The 13661-nt window shown below is 42.1% G+C and overlaps 1 protein-coding gene across 2 annotated transcripts in view; it reads right to left on the bottom strand.

The window, feature by feature from the left end:
- LGR5 (leucine rich repeat containing G protein-coupled receptor 5) overlaps positions 1 to 13661 on the bottom strand; it is a 131978-nt gene that overhangs the window by 37847 nt on the left and 80470 nt on the right. For both annotated transcript variants that reach the window (XM_021090898.1, NM_001315762.1), the window contains exon 4: positions 9041 to 9112. In XM_021090898.1, coding sequence (XP_020946557.1) covers positions 9041 to 9112 — 72 coding nt within the window. The remainder of the gene's footprint in view (positions 1 to 9040; positions 9113 to 13661) is intronic.

Below are 13661 nucleotides of genomic sequence, written 5' to 3'. Positions count from 1 at the left end.
TAAATCAACTCTAGTTTAATAAAATATAAAATTAGAAAAAAAACGCTGGGGGTCATTCTTGGATCCTCTATGGCTTTCCAGCCCATCATTCACCAATGTCTCTCCATTTATTTTCATCTCTGAGACTGTCCATTTCCACTGTCTAGTTTCTTATCTCTTCACACCTGTGCTACTGAGACAGCCTCTGAGCTGAGTCTTTTGCCTTTGATCTCTTATCTCTTCAATTTACCTTGTAGGCTGCTGCCAAAATAATCTCCCTAAAACTGGGCTCTGTGTCATGCCCGTTAGGAATCCACAGTTCTTCCACATTACCCTTCCTTTCAAACCCCAATTTTCCATTCTGATATCCAAAGCTTACCTTATCTCGCCAAACGTTTCTCTTATTTCTGTGTCCCAGTCTAGTCTCTTCTGTAGCTCCTTCTCAGTACTTCTGAGCCTTGTGTTGAGAATATCCCCTAACTCCCGCCTATCCAAATCTCATCAACCTGAGACTGAATGTTATGGTTCTTCTCTGAACACTACTCTTGAAGTGGGGAGTCCTCAGCTAAGACAATGGGAAAACGAAATCTTGTAGATAGATCAGCTTTGAAATCCCTGAAGGAAACACGGATCCCACTCAGCTCAGGAGGGGAAGGTGGGAAATATCAGGATACAGAGGCAAGAGTTGGGGGCAAGGAGATCAGCAAATGCAGGCTACATTCAAACTGGGGGAGATGAGCTGATCCTAAGCAGCTATTTAGAGTATCAAACTTAAGAGTCTGAGGCATCAGTTCAGTTCAGCAAGTATTTGTTTGTTTGTTTGTTTATTTATTTATCTTTATAGCCACACTCACTGGCATATGGAAGTTGGAGTCTCAGCTGCCAGCCTACGCCACAGCCACAGCAAATGCCGGATCTGAGCTGTATCTGCAACCTACGCTGCTGCTTGTGGCAATGGTGGACTGAGCCAGACCAGGAATCAAACCCACATCCTCATGGAGACTACATTGGGTTCTTAACCTGATGAGCCACAACGGGAATTCCTCAACAAGTGTTTCTTGGGTACTTTCTTTGCAGATACTGTACCTAGTGCTGTGGATGTAGCAGTGAACCAGGTAGAAATGGTGCCAACCTTTATGGAGCCTGTTTTCTAAAGGGCAGTCAATCAAATCATTACAACGTATAGTTAGGTCACTTGAAATGGTAGACAGACCTAACCTAAATTTCACTTTTCTTTGAGATCCAGATCTGGATTGCAAGCTGCCTATGTGACAACTCTAGTTGGTTGTACCTCTTCAAACACCCATGTTCAAGACAAACTCATTATTTCCCCAAATGGGGTCCTCCATCAGCATTTCTTATCTCAGTGATGAGCTTCAGTAAGCATGTGATTATACCAACCAGGAACTTAGGAATCTAACTTCTTTCTCCTTCATTCTTCACACCCGACTTATTACCAAATACTGGTAATTTCATCTAAATGTTTCTCAAATGCATTTCCCTTTCTCCTTCTCCACTGCCCCCATCCTGACAAAGTTCTCCTTTCTCTCGTAGACTACTTCAGTAACACGAATATATATATATATATATATATTTGGTGGTGGTCTTTTGTCTCTTTAGGGCCACACCTGCGGCCCATGGAGGTTCCCAGGCTAGGGGTCGGTATATCAGAACTATAACTGCCGGCCTACACCATAGCCACAGTAATGCCACATACAAGCCGCATCTGCGAACTATACCACAGCTCACGGCCACACAGGATCCTTAACCCACTGAGGGAGGCGAGGGATCGAACCCACGTCCTCATGGATCCTAGTCAGGTTCATTAACCACTGAGCCACGACGGGAACTCCTAGTAACACAGGCCCTGTCCTGCTCCCAAATCCTCCAGTGGATTCTCATTGCTTTTAAAATAAAGACTAAAATCCATGACATGTCCCAAAGGGCTTTCAAGGGGTCTGGACCCCATCTGCCTCACCAAGCTCTTCTCGCCCTTCTCTCCACCTCACTCTTCCTACTTCTGTCACGCTGATCTTGTTTCTGGTTGCTGATGTTCCAGTTTCCCTCTAACCTCCCCACAACAAAGTTGTGCACATGTAGTTTCCTTTGTGTGGAAAGTTCTTCCTCCTTTGTCTAGTCACATCTTACCTTTGTAGTAGGGACAAGAGACCCTTTTCTCACTGCTGGTTTCCTCATCAGGAAAGTGGAGACAAGTTCCACCTCCCAGGTACTGAGGAAACAGACAACCAAATGCATAGGGAAACACTAAGAAAGTCGGACTGGCCCACACTTGAAGAAATATCGTTCTCTTCTCTTCTCCAATTATTTATGCCTGTCCTGTGGCATTGCTACTTTCCCTCCTTTTTCTAAACCTCCACAAGCACAAGCTGAGAGATGCTAAGTGTTTCTGTCAGGCTCCTTTCTCTCACACAAGCGCATTTTGTTGAGTGTCCGTTCCCTGCAATGAATTCTCTCAGGAGGCAAGACGGTGTGGTGGGAAAAAGGGCAGATGTGGGAGCCAGAAAGACCAGACTTCTTACCTCAGACGCACCTCTAGCCTGACTCCATTACCAGCCACATGACCTTGAGAAGGTCATTTAATCTCTCTGGGCTTTTTCCTTCCTCATCCCTGAGGAAGGGATAATCTCAGCTCCCATCTCATGAGGTTGCTTCGAAGGTGAAGTGAGATGATGCAGGTAAGTGTTTTAATAAATATGGATGGCTTCTGCTTTTATAGCCAGGGGTGTTTCTGCTTTTGTCCTTGTATTATTCCTATACCCAACTGGTTCTTTCTGTGCCTCTTTATAATCATCAAGACCCCAGCTATCCTGACAAGGGGGGGGAAACACTTCGCCCCATGTGCAATGTGGCTTCCCTTTGCTGTCATCGTTTTAGCTTCTCCAAAGAGTTCAACCTACTTTCCAAAGTTAATCTGTATTTCATACTGTAAGACTAAAGAAAGTTCATTTTACCTCTCATTCTATAACATCCATGTTCTCTTGTCCTTACCTATCTATCTGATAAGACTGTCATGTCTATGATTTATAAACGGATATAAGAATATTTCATGTCTGGGGTCTGACTTAAAGTAGTCACATCTTTTTTTTTTTTTTCCATCTGATTCTGAGCACTGTGCTCCAATTTGAGTACCCTCTTCTTGTGGAAAAAGGGCTTTGCCTTTGAAAATAATTTTCTCCTCATGTTTAAATGAGGGCAGGGGGACAAGACAAAACTCCTAACAATTTGCTGGGGGCTGGTTTGCACACGGGTTGTGAGATGAACTCCAAACAGTGCCACAGACAAAACTCTTGGCCTCTAGAACTTCTCAGTCTACCTCCATCCCAAGACGTAGCTAATACACAGGCACTTCCGTGAAAAACAAAAATAAACCAAAAACGTGGTGTATATGTATTACATAGGCTTAAAATTTCTCTTTCCAGACACTATTTTAGTGGAGGGAATAATGTCACTAATACTAAAGCCATTGTTTTTTTTTTTTTTTTTAACCCCTTTGATCCTTTAATCTTATCCTCTTGGTTACCTCCCTCTGCTTTCTTTCTGTCTGCTTATAACTCCTTGTCTTCTGTTACTTCCTTCCCATTCTTTATCCTGGGTCTGAAACCCAATAGGGTCCTGGATCTTAAAAGGAGAAAACTGCTGCTGGTTCAAGGCTTGCTTTACTTTCTGTTCAGCACTGTGAGCCCTGCCTCTTCCTCCTCACCTCCTTCTCCTCCTTCTTCCTTTTTTGGACTATCAGTAGCAAAAACCCTCCTATGAAGAGTTGGGGTGAAGTTATTGCCATTTTACAGGGTCCAAGCAGAGGGGATCTGCAGCCCTTAAGCTGATATCACACTAAGATGCTCGGGCAGATCATGTTCCAGGCTGAAGCAGCCATTCCTCTCTCTCTCTCTTTTTTTTTTTCCTTTTCTTTTTAGGGCTGCACTTGTGGCATATGGAGGTTCCCAGGCTAGGAGTCAAATTGGAGCTACAGCTGCCGGCCTACACCACAGCCACAGCAACGCCGGATTGGCTTAACCCACTGAGCGAGGCCAGGGATGGAACCTGCATCCTCGTGGACCCTGGTAGGGTTTGTGAACCACTGAGCCATGAAGGGAACGCCTCTCCTCGGGTTTTAAGATAATGTACTCTAAAGATGATTATTAGAATTGGAAAAGAGAGACAATATTAAAGATATGTCTAATTCCCCTTTCATTTTCTATGTACCAACTCATTATTTTTGTGCTTGTACATTTTCCACAATTAGTTTCGCTAGTGCAGACTTGGCAAGAAAAGCAACACATATTAAAGAATATTATGGTTAACTGGACAAACAGACACACGTCATTCTCTTTGATCATCTTGAACTTTCACTAATTGACAGTGAGATGCTCCAATGTCATTAATGACAATCAACAACTGAAGCAAGTATTATTTTCATAGATCTGTTTCTTACCTCTTAATACAAAGGTGTGAGGGGATGGGAGGGTTAAGCCTTGAGTTTCCATCAAATCACTGTAATTGGATCCTAGTCCTCAAAGGACTATAATGCCAAGAGTTTCTTGGTGAAATACAATTCACTGTGAATTCTGATTACATTTCCTATTCCTTTCCAAAAAACAGAAAGGAAATTAAGTTATATTTGATTACATTACAAAAGGCCAACTGCTGTCTGGGCCGTCACTGCCATGTCAGAAACCTAATGTACATACTGTGCAGGGGCAGGCTCTGGGCTACTGGGCTCTGGCATGTGGACTTCCCTCTTGTTTTCTCTCTCTCTCTCTCTTTTTTTTTTTTTTTTGTCTTTTTGTCTTTTCTAGGGCCACTTCTGCAGCATATGGAGATTCCCAGGCTAGGGGTCTAATCAGAGCCGTAGCCACAGGCCTATGCCAGAGCCACAGCAACGTGGGATCTGAGCCGTGTCTGCAACCTACACCACAGCTCACGGCAACGCCGGATCATTAACCCACTGAACAAGGCCAGGGATGGAACTCGCAATCTCATGGTTCCTAGTCAGATTCGTTAACCACTGCGCCACGACCAGAACTCCTTTTTTTTTCCCCCTCTTGTTCTTCAGCTGAGCAGTTTGTAAGTAGCAGGAGGGCGTTCAAAGAACACAAATGTACCTGTGTGCTTTCGTTATGAACAAAGCAAAATATTGTTGTTTACATGGAATCAACGAAAATTGCATCCCTTGAAACTTGAGTACAATTTGTTTCTTCCTCAAAGCAAGGTTACCAGTTTCAGCATATATCAAGTTCCTTCCATGAAGCCAAGTCTGTGTGGGTGGGGCAAGGAATACCGACGATCTGTTTCAGTAGTTCTCAACCATTTTTGGTTTGTAGACTTTGTTCATGTCATAGACACTAAAAATGTTAATTCTCAAAAGTGCTGTGCATACAAATGCCTGAGGATTTGTTAAAATGAAGCTTTTGATTAAGTAGGACAGAGATGAGGCTCAAGCTTCTGCATGCCTTGGGACGTGCTAATGCTGCTGGTCCACGGACACATTCTAATCGTAGGGTAATGCAGCACATGGCCTACCTCTTAACTTTATCTGGCCCAAACTGTCAAAGAACTAAGAGCCAGATAGGAGCTATTTCAATTAAGCAAAACAAGGCAACTCCTGATTTTTATTTCATATTCTAAATACATTATTATTGGATAGTGGAATGCACAATATGGACTTTGTTATTGTTTCAGGTTTGAAAAGAGTTCAGGAGGATATTTGCAGATCATCTGAAGGCATGCAGGAGGACACTAATTTCCCCCATTTTCATTGAAGAAGCACTTAACGATATAATTAAACCCATTAGAAAGCACTGATGCTTGGGGCTCCTATTCAGAGATTCTGATTTTAATTGGTCTGGGGTGCAGCCTGGGCTGCAGAACTCTCCAGACAATTTTCTTTGCAGCCAGGGTTGCAAGCCCCCCTTTAGGAGTTACAAAGCCAGGCATGCATAGGGGTAGTGCACTGCCAGCCTGATGGGGGGGGGGCGCAGAGTCCTTCTTAAAAAGTGAATGGAGAATACAAGGAAAATAATAAAGTGGAGGAAAATAGAGTGCATTCAAGAGAGAGAGAAAAAGGAACTATTAGAAAAGGGGCTAAGCAGAGGTCTAAGGGTTGACAGTAGTCTGAGAAAAGCTGGGTAGGTAGCTGACCGGAAGCCATCTAGGTGTCATAGATGAGACAGGTGTCATAGATAAGACAAGTGTCACCCTCTTTGTTATTTGTATCGATGTGAAAGTGGCACGAAGGCTGAGGTATGCATGGAAAATGGCTGGAAGACGGATAAGGAATGCATGTCATGACCATTAGACTCAAAGCTTTTTTTATTTTTGGAACTCCCTGAAGAAAGTCGGAAATGTACCATTAAATCCCTGGAATCTGGGACAACAGTGAAACTTGGAAAGGGCACATAGCAGCCCAAACCTCCAAACTGGGTAGGGGACGCCTTCTGTTGGTACAGTTCGGTGTCTGTGTAGTTGGTGGTGAAGAGTATGTTTATAATGCTTTTTTTGTCAAATCTTAACGCTTGTATCAAGGTAGCACAAAAAGGTGAGACAAAGCGCCGTAGGAGCACACACGGCCACTTCACATGGTCTGCTGTGCTCTGCAAAGGGACCGCGACAAATAATACACAACCAGCCGATACAATCCAACGTGCTTTGGACGACGATCTCTCTAGATGCCTCAGTTTGGATGCAATAAGCATCCCACTAGAAAGTTAACCCTTGGCTTTTTCACAGGGAACACATACTTATAAGGTTTCAAACGTAATTGTTTTTGGGAACTAGACACCAAAGGCAAGAGACACCTGGTGAACAGTAAATACCTAGACCGTAAGAAACTAAATCTGAACACCTTTATCAGAGAGGCACCACCCAGTTCAAGTGAACAAAAGATTCCTGGTTTTCTCTTTCTCAAAGAGTTCACTTCTATGTGTGTCCTGTTTGTGATCTTCTTTCCGCTGATAGTGGCTTTTGGTTACAAACCCTTATCCTTCTATCTTCTGCCTGCCTCCCAGCTGTTTAAAGTTCCTATTGGCCACTGCTATTATCTTGTTGGCTTTTCAATCCAGCCACTAGACCCCTTGCCCTGACACAGACAACCCATCTCGAGAGTGTTTTGCTGCTCTGGCTGTAGCTTTCCTTCAGGAAAAGCCTCATGCAACACAGAGGAGTGATACTGCGATGTCAATAAGGAGCTCCTAAAAACACAGCAGACCCATCCCCTGCCACAAAGGGGCTCTTGTGGGCTGGTTTATCTCTCAGCTGGTGAAAACCTAGGAAGTCACTTTGTTTGACTGGAGTCAAAAGCTTAAAATGGTCTCAAGCCCAGATTTGCTTTCATTAAAAAAAAAAAAAAAAAAAAAAAGATCAAAGGAAGAAAGTATCATCTCCAGCTCTCATGTTCCTCCTCCTCTCGTGTCACCTCAGTAAAAGGCATGAAGCCGACTCTGTGTAATTATTCACCGATGGATTCTTTACAGTGATTTTCAACTAGAGCCTGCAATATGTATTTGCCTTTTTTTTTTTTTTTTTTTTGTCTTTTTAGGGCCGTACCTGCGGCATATGGCGGTTCCCAGGCTAGGGGTCCAATCGGAGCTGTAGCTGCCAGCCTACGCCAGAGCCACAGCAATGCCAGATCTGAGCCGCATCTGCAACCGACACCACAGCTCAGGGCAATGCTGGATCGTTAACCCACTGAGCGAGGCCAGGAATAGAACCCGAAACCTCATGGCTCCTAGTCGGATTCCTTTCCACTGCGCCATGATGGGAACTCCTGTATTTGCCTTTTTAAAGGCATTCCTTTCCCTCATCATTCTAGACCAGAGATTAGTATTTTGGTTGACAGAGTAGGACCTCCAGAGTAAGGGAGATGAAGGCATATGTTGATGCATGTGTATGTCAGAAATCATGTAATGTATTGGAAACACTTACACATTCTGATGAGATGAAGATTTACTGATTAAGTACTCATGGCATGGTCTTGCCAGATCATCACTGTGAACAGCTGCTTACAACCCAAGCTCCGAAACATCGAGCTAGTAAGAGAGTTCTTTGTGTGAAGAATAACTAATTTGTATTCATTCAGAGGTTTCCAGTCTGAGGAAGGTGAAAACCCCCGACGGAAAAGTTGTGGATTGAGAGTAGGGAACACCAACACCACGGCTGTGTGTGGTGTGTGAATCTAAAGCACATGTGTATTTCTGTGGGATTGTTTGTGAAGATGTTTGCATGTCTGTGTGTGGTGATGGGGAAGCTCCTGGTTTGTAGACCTGCCCAGTAGGACTTTAAGAGAGACCAATAGTCTCTGTTACTGATTTGTGGACCCCTGAAGTACATACAATAAACTAAAAAATTAAGCCTTTATTCGACTTGGCAAAATTGCATGATAGGGCAACTCAGATAACTTGAAAACAGAATAAACTGAAGATGCCGAGAGGTCCAGATTTTGACTCTTATTTTTCTAGATGAGAAAGTATTGTTCTTGATTTGAATTCAGGAAGTAAAATATGATACAGAGGGGGTACAGGACAAAATCCTGGGTGTTCTGTCCTGTGATACCAACATATACAAGAGGCTTTTCTTTTCTTTTTTTTCTGTGTCTTTTTAGGGCTGCACCCAAGGTATATGGAGGTTCCCAAGTTAGGGGTCAAATTGGAGCTACAGCTGCCCACCTACACTACAGCTACAGCAACGCCAGATTCGAGCCGTGTCTTCGACCTACATCACAGCTCACGGCAACGCTGGATGCTTAACCCACTGAGCCAGGCCAGGGATGGAACCTGCATCCTCATATTTACTAGTCAGATTCATTTCCGGCGAGCCAGGATGGGAACTCCAATAGCATTTTCACTGCAGTTCTTCTGATTCAGTCTTTGCCCTGAAATCCCAAAATCCAACACTAGTCTCCCCCCATACATACTGTTTAATGAGGATGCAAAGAATTGTTGTTCTAACGGACACTCTCCCATTTCGCTAAAATGGTCTTCTGGATATTTCAGTGCTCCTTCCCAAATGGATCCTGAGAACACGTTGCAATTTCAATTATACTTACAGCGACTGAAGGCTTCGCAAATTCTGCAGCGCTTCTGTGGGTACCTGTCTTAGGTGATTATTCTGCAGCATACTGCACAGGAAAACAGATAAAGAAAAACATTACAGAAAGTTAATGTTAATTAACAACAACTGGTATAGCACTGTTCTAGGTGTCAGGGAGACAGCAGAGCATCAGACAAAACCCTGGCCTGTGGGGAGCTTACATTCCTGTGGAGAGTGATGGATAATTAAACAGTAACACGTGAGTGTATAACTTGAGATAAGCGATAGGTACTATGAGTAGAAAACAAAATGTGGATTTGGGATAGATGGTAACGGGGGGAGAATATTATTTTAAAGGTGGTCAGAGAAGATCTCTCTTAGGAGGAGATATTTGAGTCAAAACCAGAAGAGTGTCATTGAGAAAAATTTGTGAACATCTTATCTGGGCAGTTACTAAGGAAGAGGGAAGAGCAAGTGCAAAGGCCCTGAGGCCAGAGCTTACGTGACTTATTGAAGAGGCAGCAAATGATCCACTGTGACTGAGCAAGAATAAGTAAGAGCAAGAGATTGGGAGATAATCTCAGACCATCTCAGGGAGGACTTGCAGGCTTTATTGTAAGTATGGGGAGAAACTCTGTCGAAAGGTTTAAACGGGGGAAAAGATGTGCTCTTACGTTTTTAAAGGATCACTGTGATGACAATCAGATTAGACAAAGTAGAAATAAGGATAACAGTAGAAGGCTGTTGAAGATCTTCTCCCCTCTTATGTGTGGCCATATTTTGATATAAATTAAATGCTTTTTTATAAACTATTGCACTTTTGCTCACCAAGGTTCAACAGTTCTTTTCAGAACATGGGGATTACAGAATGGAAACACCTGGCAGCAATGAAATAAAAATACATCATTGCTAGTGGGAAACAGTATGGAAAAATTCCCAGTGGATTTCTTATATTTTGCTACTTTATTCATAAATGTTTATAACACAGTAATTTTGCAGTCACTCCCCCCAAGCCCCAGCAAGTACTTCATGGTCTATGTCAGCCAGAAGCAGAAGACTATTTCAGGAAAGTAGACAGTTTTATTTTTTAGACCTTGTAAAGGAATATTTCCACTTATTAGGTCACAAATTTATACTTGGAATTCAGAAACCATTTGCCTGGTTCTCTCATCTCCACAATTGAGGTTGTTTTCATTAGATGACTAGCTGGGATTCAACGCCAGGTATGTCTAACTCCCAAGCCTGATGTGCTTTCCACAGCCCTTTGTAACTTTTTTTTTTTTTTTTTTTTTTTTAGGGCTGCATCTGTGGGATATGGAGGCTCCCAGGAGGCTGGGGTTCCACTTGGAACTACAGCTGCCAGCCTATGCCACAGCCACAGCAGCATCAGATCTGTAACCTACACCACAGCTCATGGCAACGCCAGATCCTTAACTCAGTGAGTGAGGCCAGGGATCTCATGGTTCCTAGTCAGATTCGTTTCTGCTGCGCCACGATGGGAACTCCCCTTTGCAACATTCTTTTTGAGGAATGAATGAATGCACAAATTTTCAGGTTGTGCGGCTTTTACAGTCTGATTAAGAGCATGGGTTCTTGGATCTGACTGCTTCTTTCCTGCCAGTAGCCAAAGGGAAATCATTCAGTCTCTCCACAGATCAGTGACCAGTGATAATACTCACCCCCCAGGGCTTATTGTGATGATCTAACCAGGAAAAAAGACCTGCTGCCTGGTAAGCATACAATAAAGGTTGGCCCTTTCAGTATGAATTGATAAGCCTCTTCTCAGAACTAATGATACAGTGAGATTGTGCTGCATGTGACATTTTAATTAATGAGAAAATAAAATCGGCCAAAGAAGAATCTCTATGCCACTGGTTCTCAAACTTTAGGGTTCAGCAGAATCCTCTGGAAGGCTTGTTAGAACACTGTTTGCTGGGCCCCATCCCTGAAGGTCCTGGTTCAATAGGTTTGGGTGGGAGCCAGAGAATTTGCATTTCTAATAAACTCCCAGGTGATGTTGGTGCTGCTGGGCAAGGCACCACATACTGAGAAGGACCCACTGCTATGCTAAGTATTTCTAAGAATACAGAAATATTTGCCTGAACTCAGGCTACATTGAGCTTGGAGATAAGGCCTAAGTTTTGAGTCTTGGCAAGCAAGCCAAGCAATCTCCTTGACCCTTGGTCTTTTATCTGTGTAATGGGAGTAGAATAATATCGTTTGATTGATAAGATGTTTGAGGATTAGAATATGAAAGCATTTATTATGTTTTCATATACGCTAGTGTGGGCTCATATATAAATAAGAGATGAAAATATCTGGAGATCATAAAATTTACGCTTGGAGTTCCCGTTGTGGTGCAGTGGAAATGAACCTGACTAGTAACTACGAGTTTGCGGGTTTGCTCCCTGGCTTTGCTCAGTGCATTAAGGATCTGACGTTGCCGTGAGCTGTGGTGTAGGTCACAGACTCGGCTCATATCTTGCATTGCTGTGGCTGTGGTGTAGGCTGGCAGCTATAGCTCTGTTTAGACCCCTAACCTGGGAAACTCCATATGCCATGGGTGCAGCCCTAAAAAAGCAAAAAAAAAAAAAAAAAAAAAATTATGCTTTTCTCACCACGGCTGAGATTCTATTTCCTAAGGAATATAATTCTGTCACTTGTAATCCAATAGTTTTACACAAGTAATTTCATTATGTTAAACTTGGATTCAATTAACATTTTATAAATCAAAAGTCTCAAAATATATTGTTTCCTTATGAATGAAGTCAAGTTTTAGGGAGATCTCACAGTCAATTACCAGTTAGGAAATTAGGAAAATTGTAGCTCGAATTCCATAGTTTGCAAAATTTACCTAAGCGTTAAAAGTTTACACCTCTATGTTATTTTATACCTTTCCAAGCAGTTTTAATATATAATTTTAACTTGGCAAAAATGTTTTCCAAATTATTAATTGTGTGATAAATTTAAATAAGATACAGATAACGGACTTAATTGATGTCTAAACTTTTGGGTAATATATTACTGGCTCAAAATTTGTATTGAACTGTCCTCCTATGCTTTGCTAACCAAATAGTGAAACTCTTTTAATGTAGTCTTCCTAAGATATTGGAAAACTGGAATAGAGGATAAGAGATATTTAAATGGTTTTTCTTCATGAATAGTTGCAAACTTTCTCAGTAGCTTTGAGTGGCTAATTTCAGAAAATGGAACTTAAACAAGCTTTACTAATGAACACTTTTAAAGCTACCCCTGAGCTACCTTATAACAATTTAATTTTCAACCACTTCTACGAGTAAAACACCAAAAATATTAAAAAATTCACTTAGGTTCTGATGTCTCCCTAAATAAAGAACTTTTGTTTAATTACTTTCCAATGACAAAACAAGAGCAAATTATCTCCATTATAGCCTTATAAGTCTCCAGTGAGTTAATTAGAAAAGTCTGTTTTTGTTTAAGATATTCCAGCAGGAGACAAAACAATTAAAGGGTTTATAGCACTACAGCGTGCAATTAAAACAGAGTATTCATAACATGGCTGCCAATTTCTTTGTAAATAATCCTTTATTCAGTGCATGGACTCTAAGCAGAATGTACCATGAACTGAATATGGGTTTAGGCACTTACCACTTCATTTTTATCATTCACATGTAGTTAAGAAAAGAAAATGAAACACTTTCTCTAGAGACAAATGATGACTTCATATTTTCTTAATTTCTTTCCTTGAGGAGCACTGAAATACTGTTTCACACAAGCGTCCCCATGCTACCCCTAACAAAACAATGTTTTGGTTATTTTCTAAAATTTTTACCTTTTTTGGCCAATAGAACTAAACAAGATCAGGTACAGTGCAGCAGGCAGAGAGGAAATTACAGGTTGAAAGGGGACTTTGTAACCATTGATGGCTTGATCCTTACACATTCCTTCTGCCTATCTGTCCTATGTTTAGATATCAAGTAGCTCTCCAGGTTCTCTTCTGGGAATGAGAGAAATCTGGCTAACTGTGACTTTCCTACGGTTTTTATCCATCACCTCCATGTGGCTTTGGTTCTGGTGCTGAGTGACAGGAGGATAAGCCATTCCTTGATGGATGTGCCCACCCAAGAAAATGAACCTTTGTTGAGAATAGCTTGGTTCAGAATTCCACAGCATTGGGTATTTTGCAATACCAAACCAATAACTTTTTTTTTTTTTTTTGCTTTTCGTATTTTTAGGGCCACACCTGCAGTATATGGAGGTTCCCAGGCTAGGGGTCTAATCGGAGCTATAGCTGCTGGCCTACACCAGAGCAAGAGCAATGCCAGATCTGAGCCACATCTGCGACCTACACCACAGCTCATGGCAACACAGGATCCTTAACCCACTGAGCAAGGCCAGTGATCAAACCTGCAACCTCATAGTTCCTAGTCAGATTCGTTTCCACTGCACCACAATGGGAAATCCAACAAATAACTTATTTTTTATGAAAGTCAATATCTATAAGGATAATCATCTTAAAATTTTTTTTCTTTTTATAGTCATACCTGCAGCATATGGAAGTTTCTGAGCTTGGGGTCAAATCGGAGCTGCAGATATGATGTGTGCTACAACCACAGCAACAGGGCATCCTTAACCCACTGAGCAAGGCCAAGGATTAA

This window comes from Sus scrofa, chromosome 5 (assembly GCF_000003025.6).
Source record: "Sus scrofa isolate TJ Tabasco breed Duroc chromosome 5, Sscrofa11.1, whole genome shotgun sequence".
Lineage (NCBI taxonomy): Eukaryota > Metazoa > Chordata > Mammalia > Artiodactyla > Suidae > Sus > Sus scrofa.
Note: the sequence above shows the minus strand (reverse complement) of the source record. Positions and strands in the feature narration are given on the sequence as shown.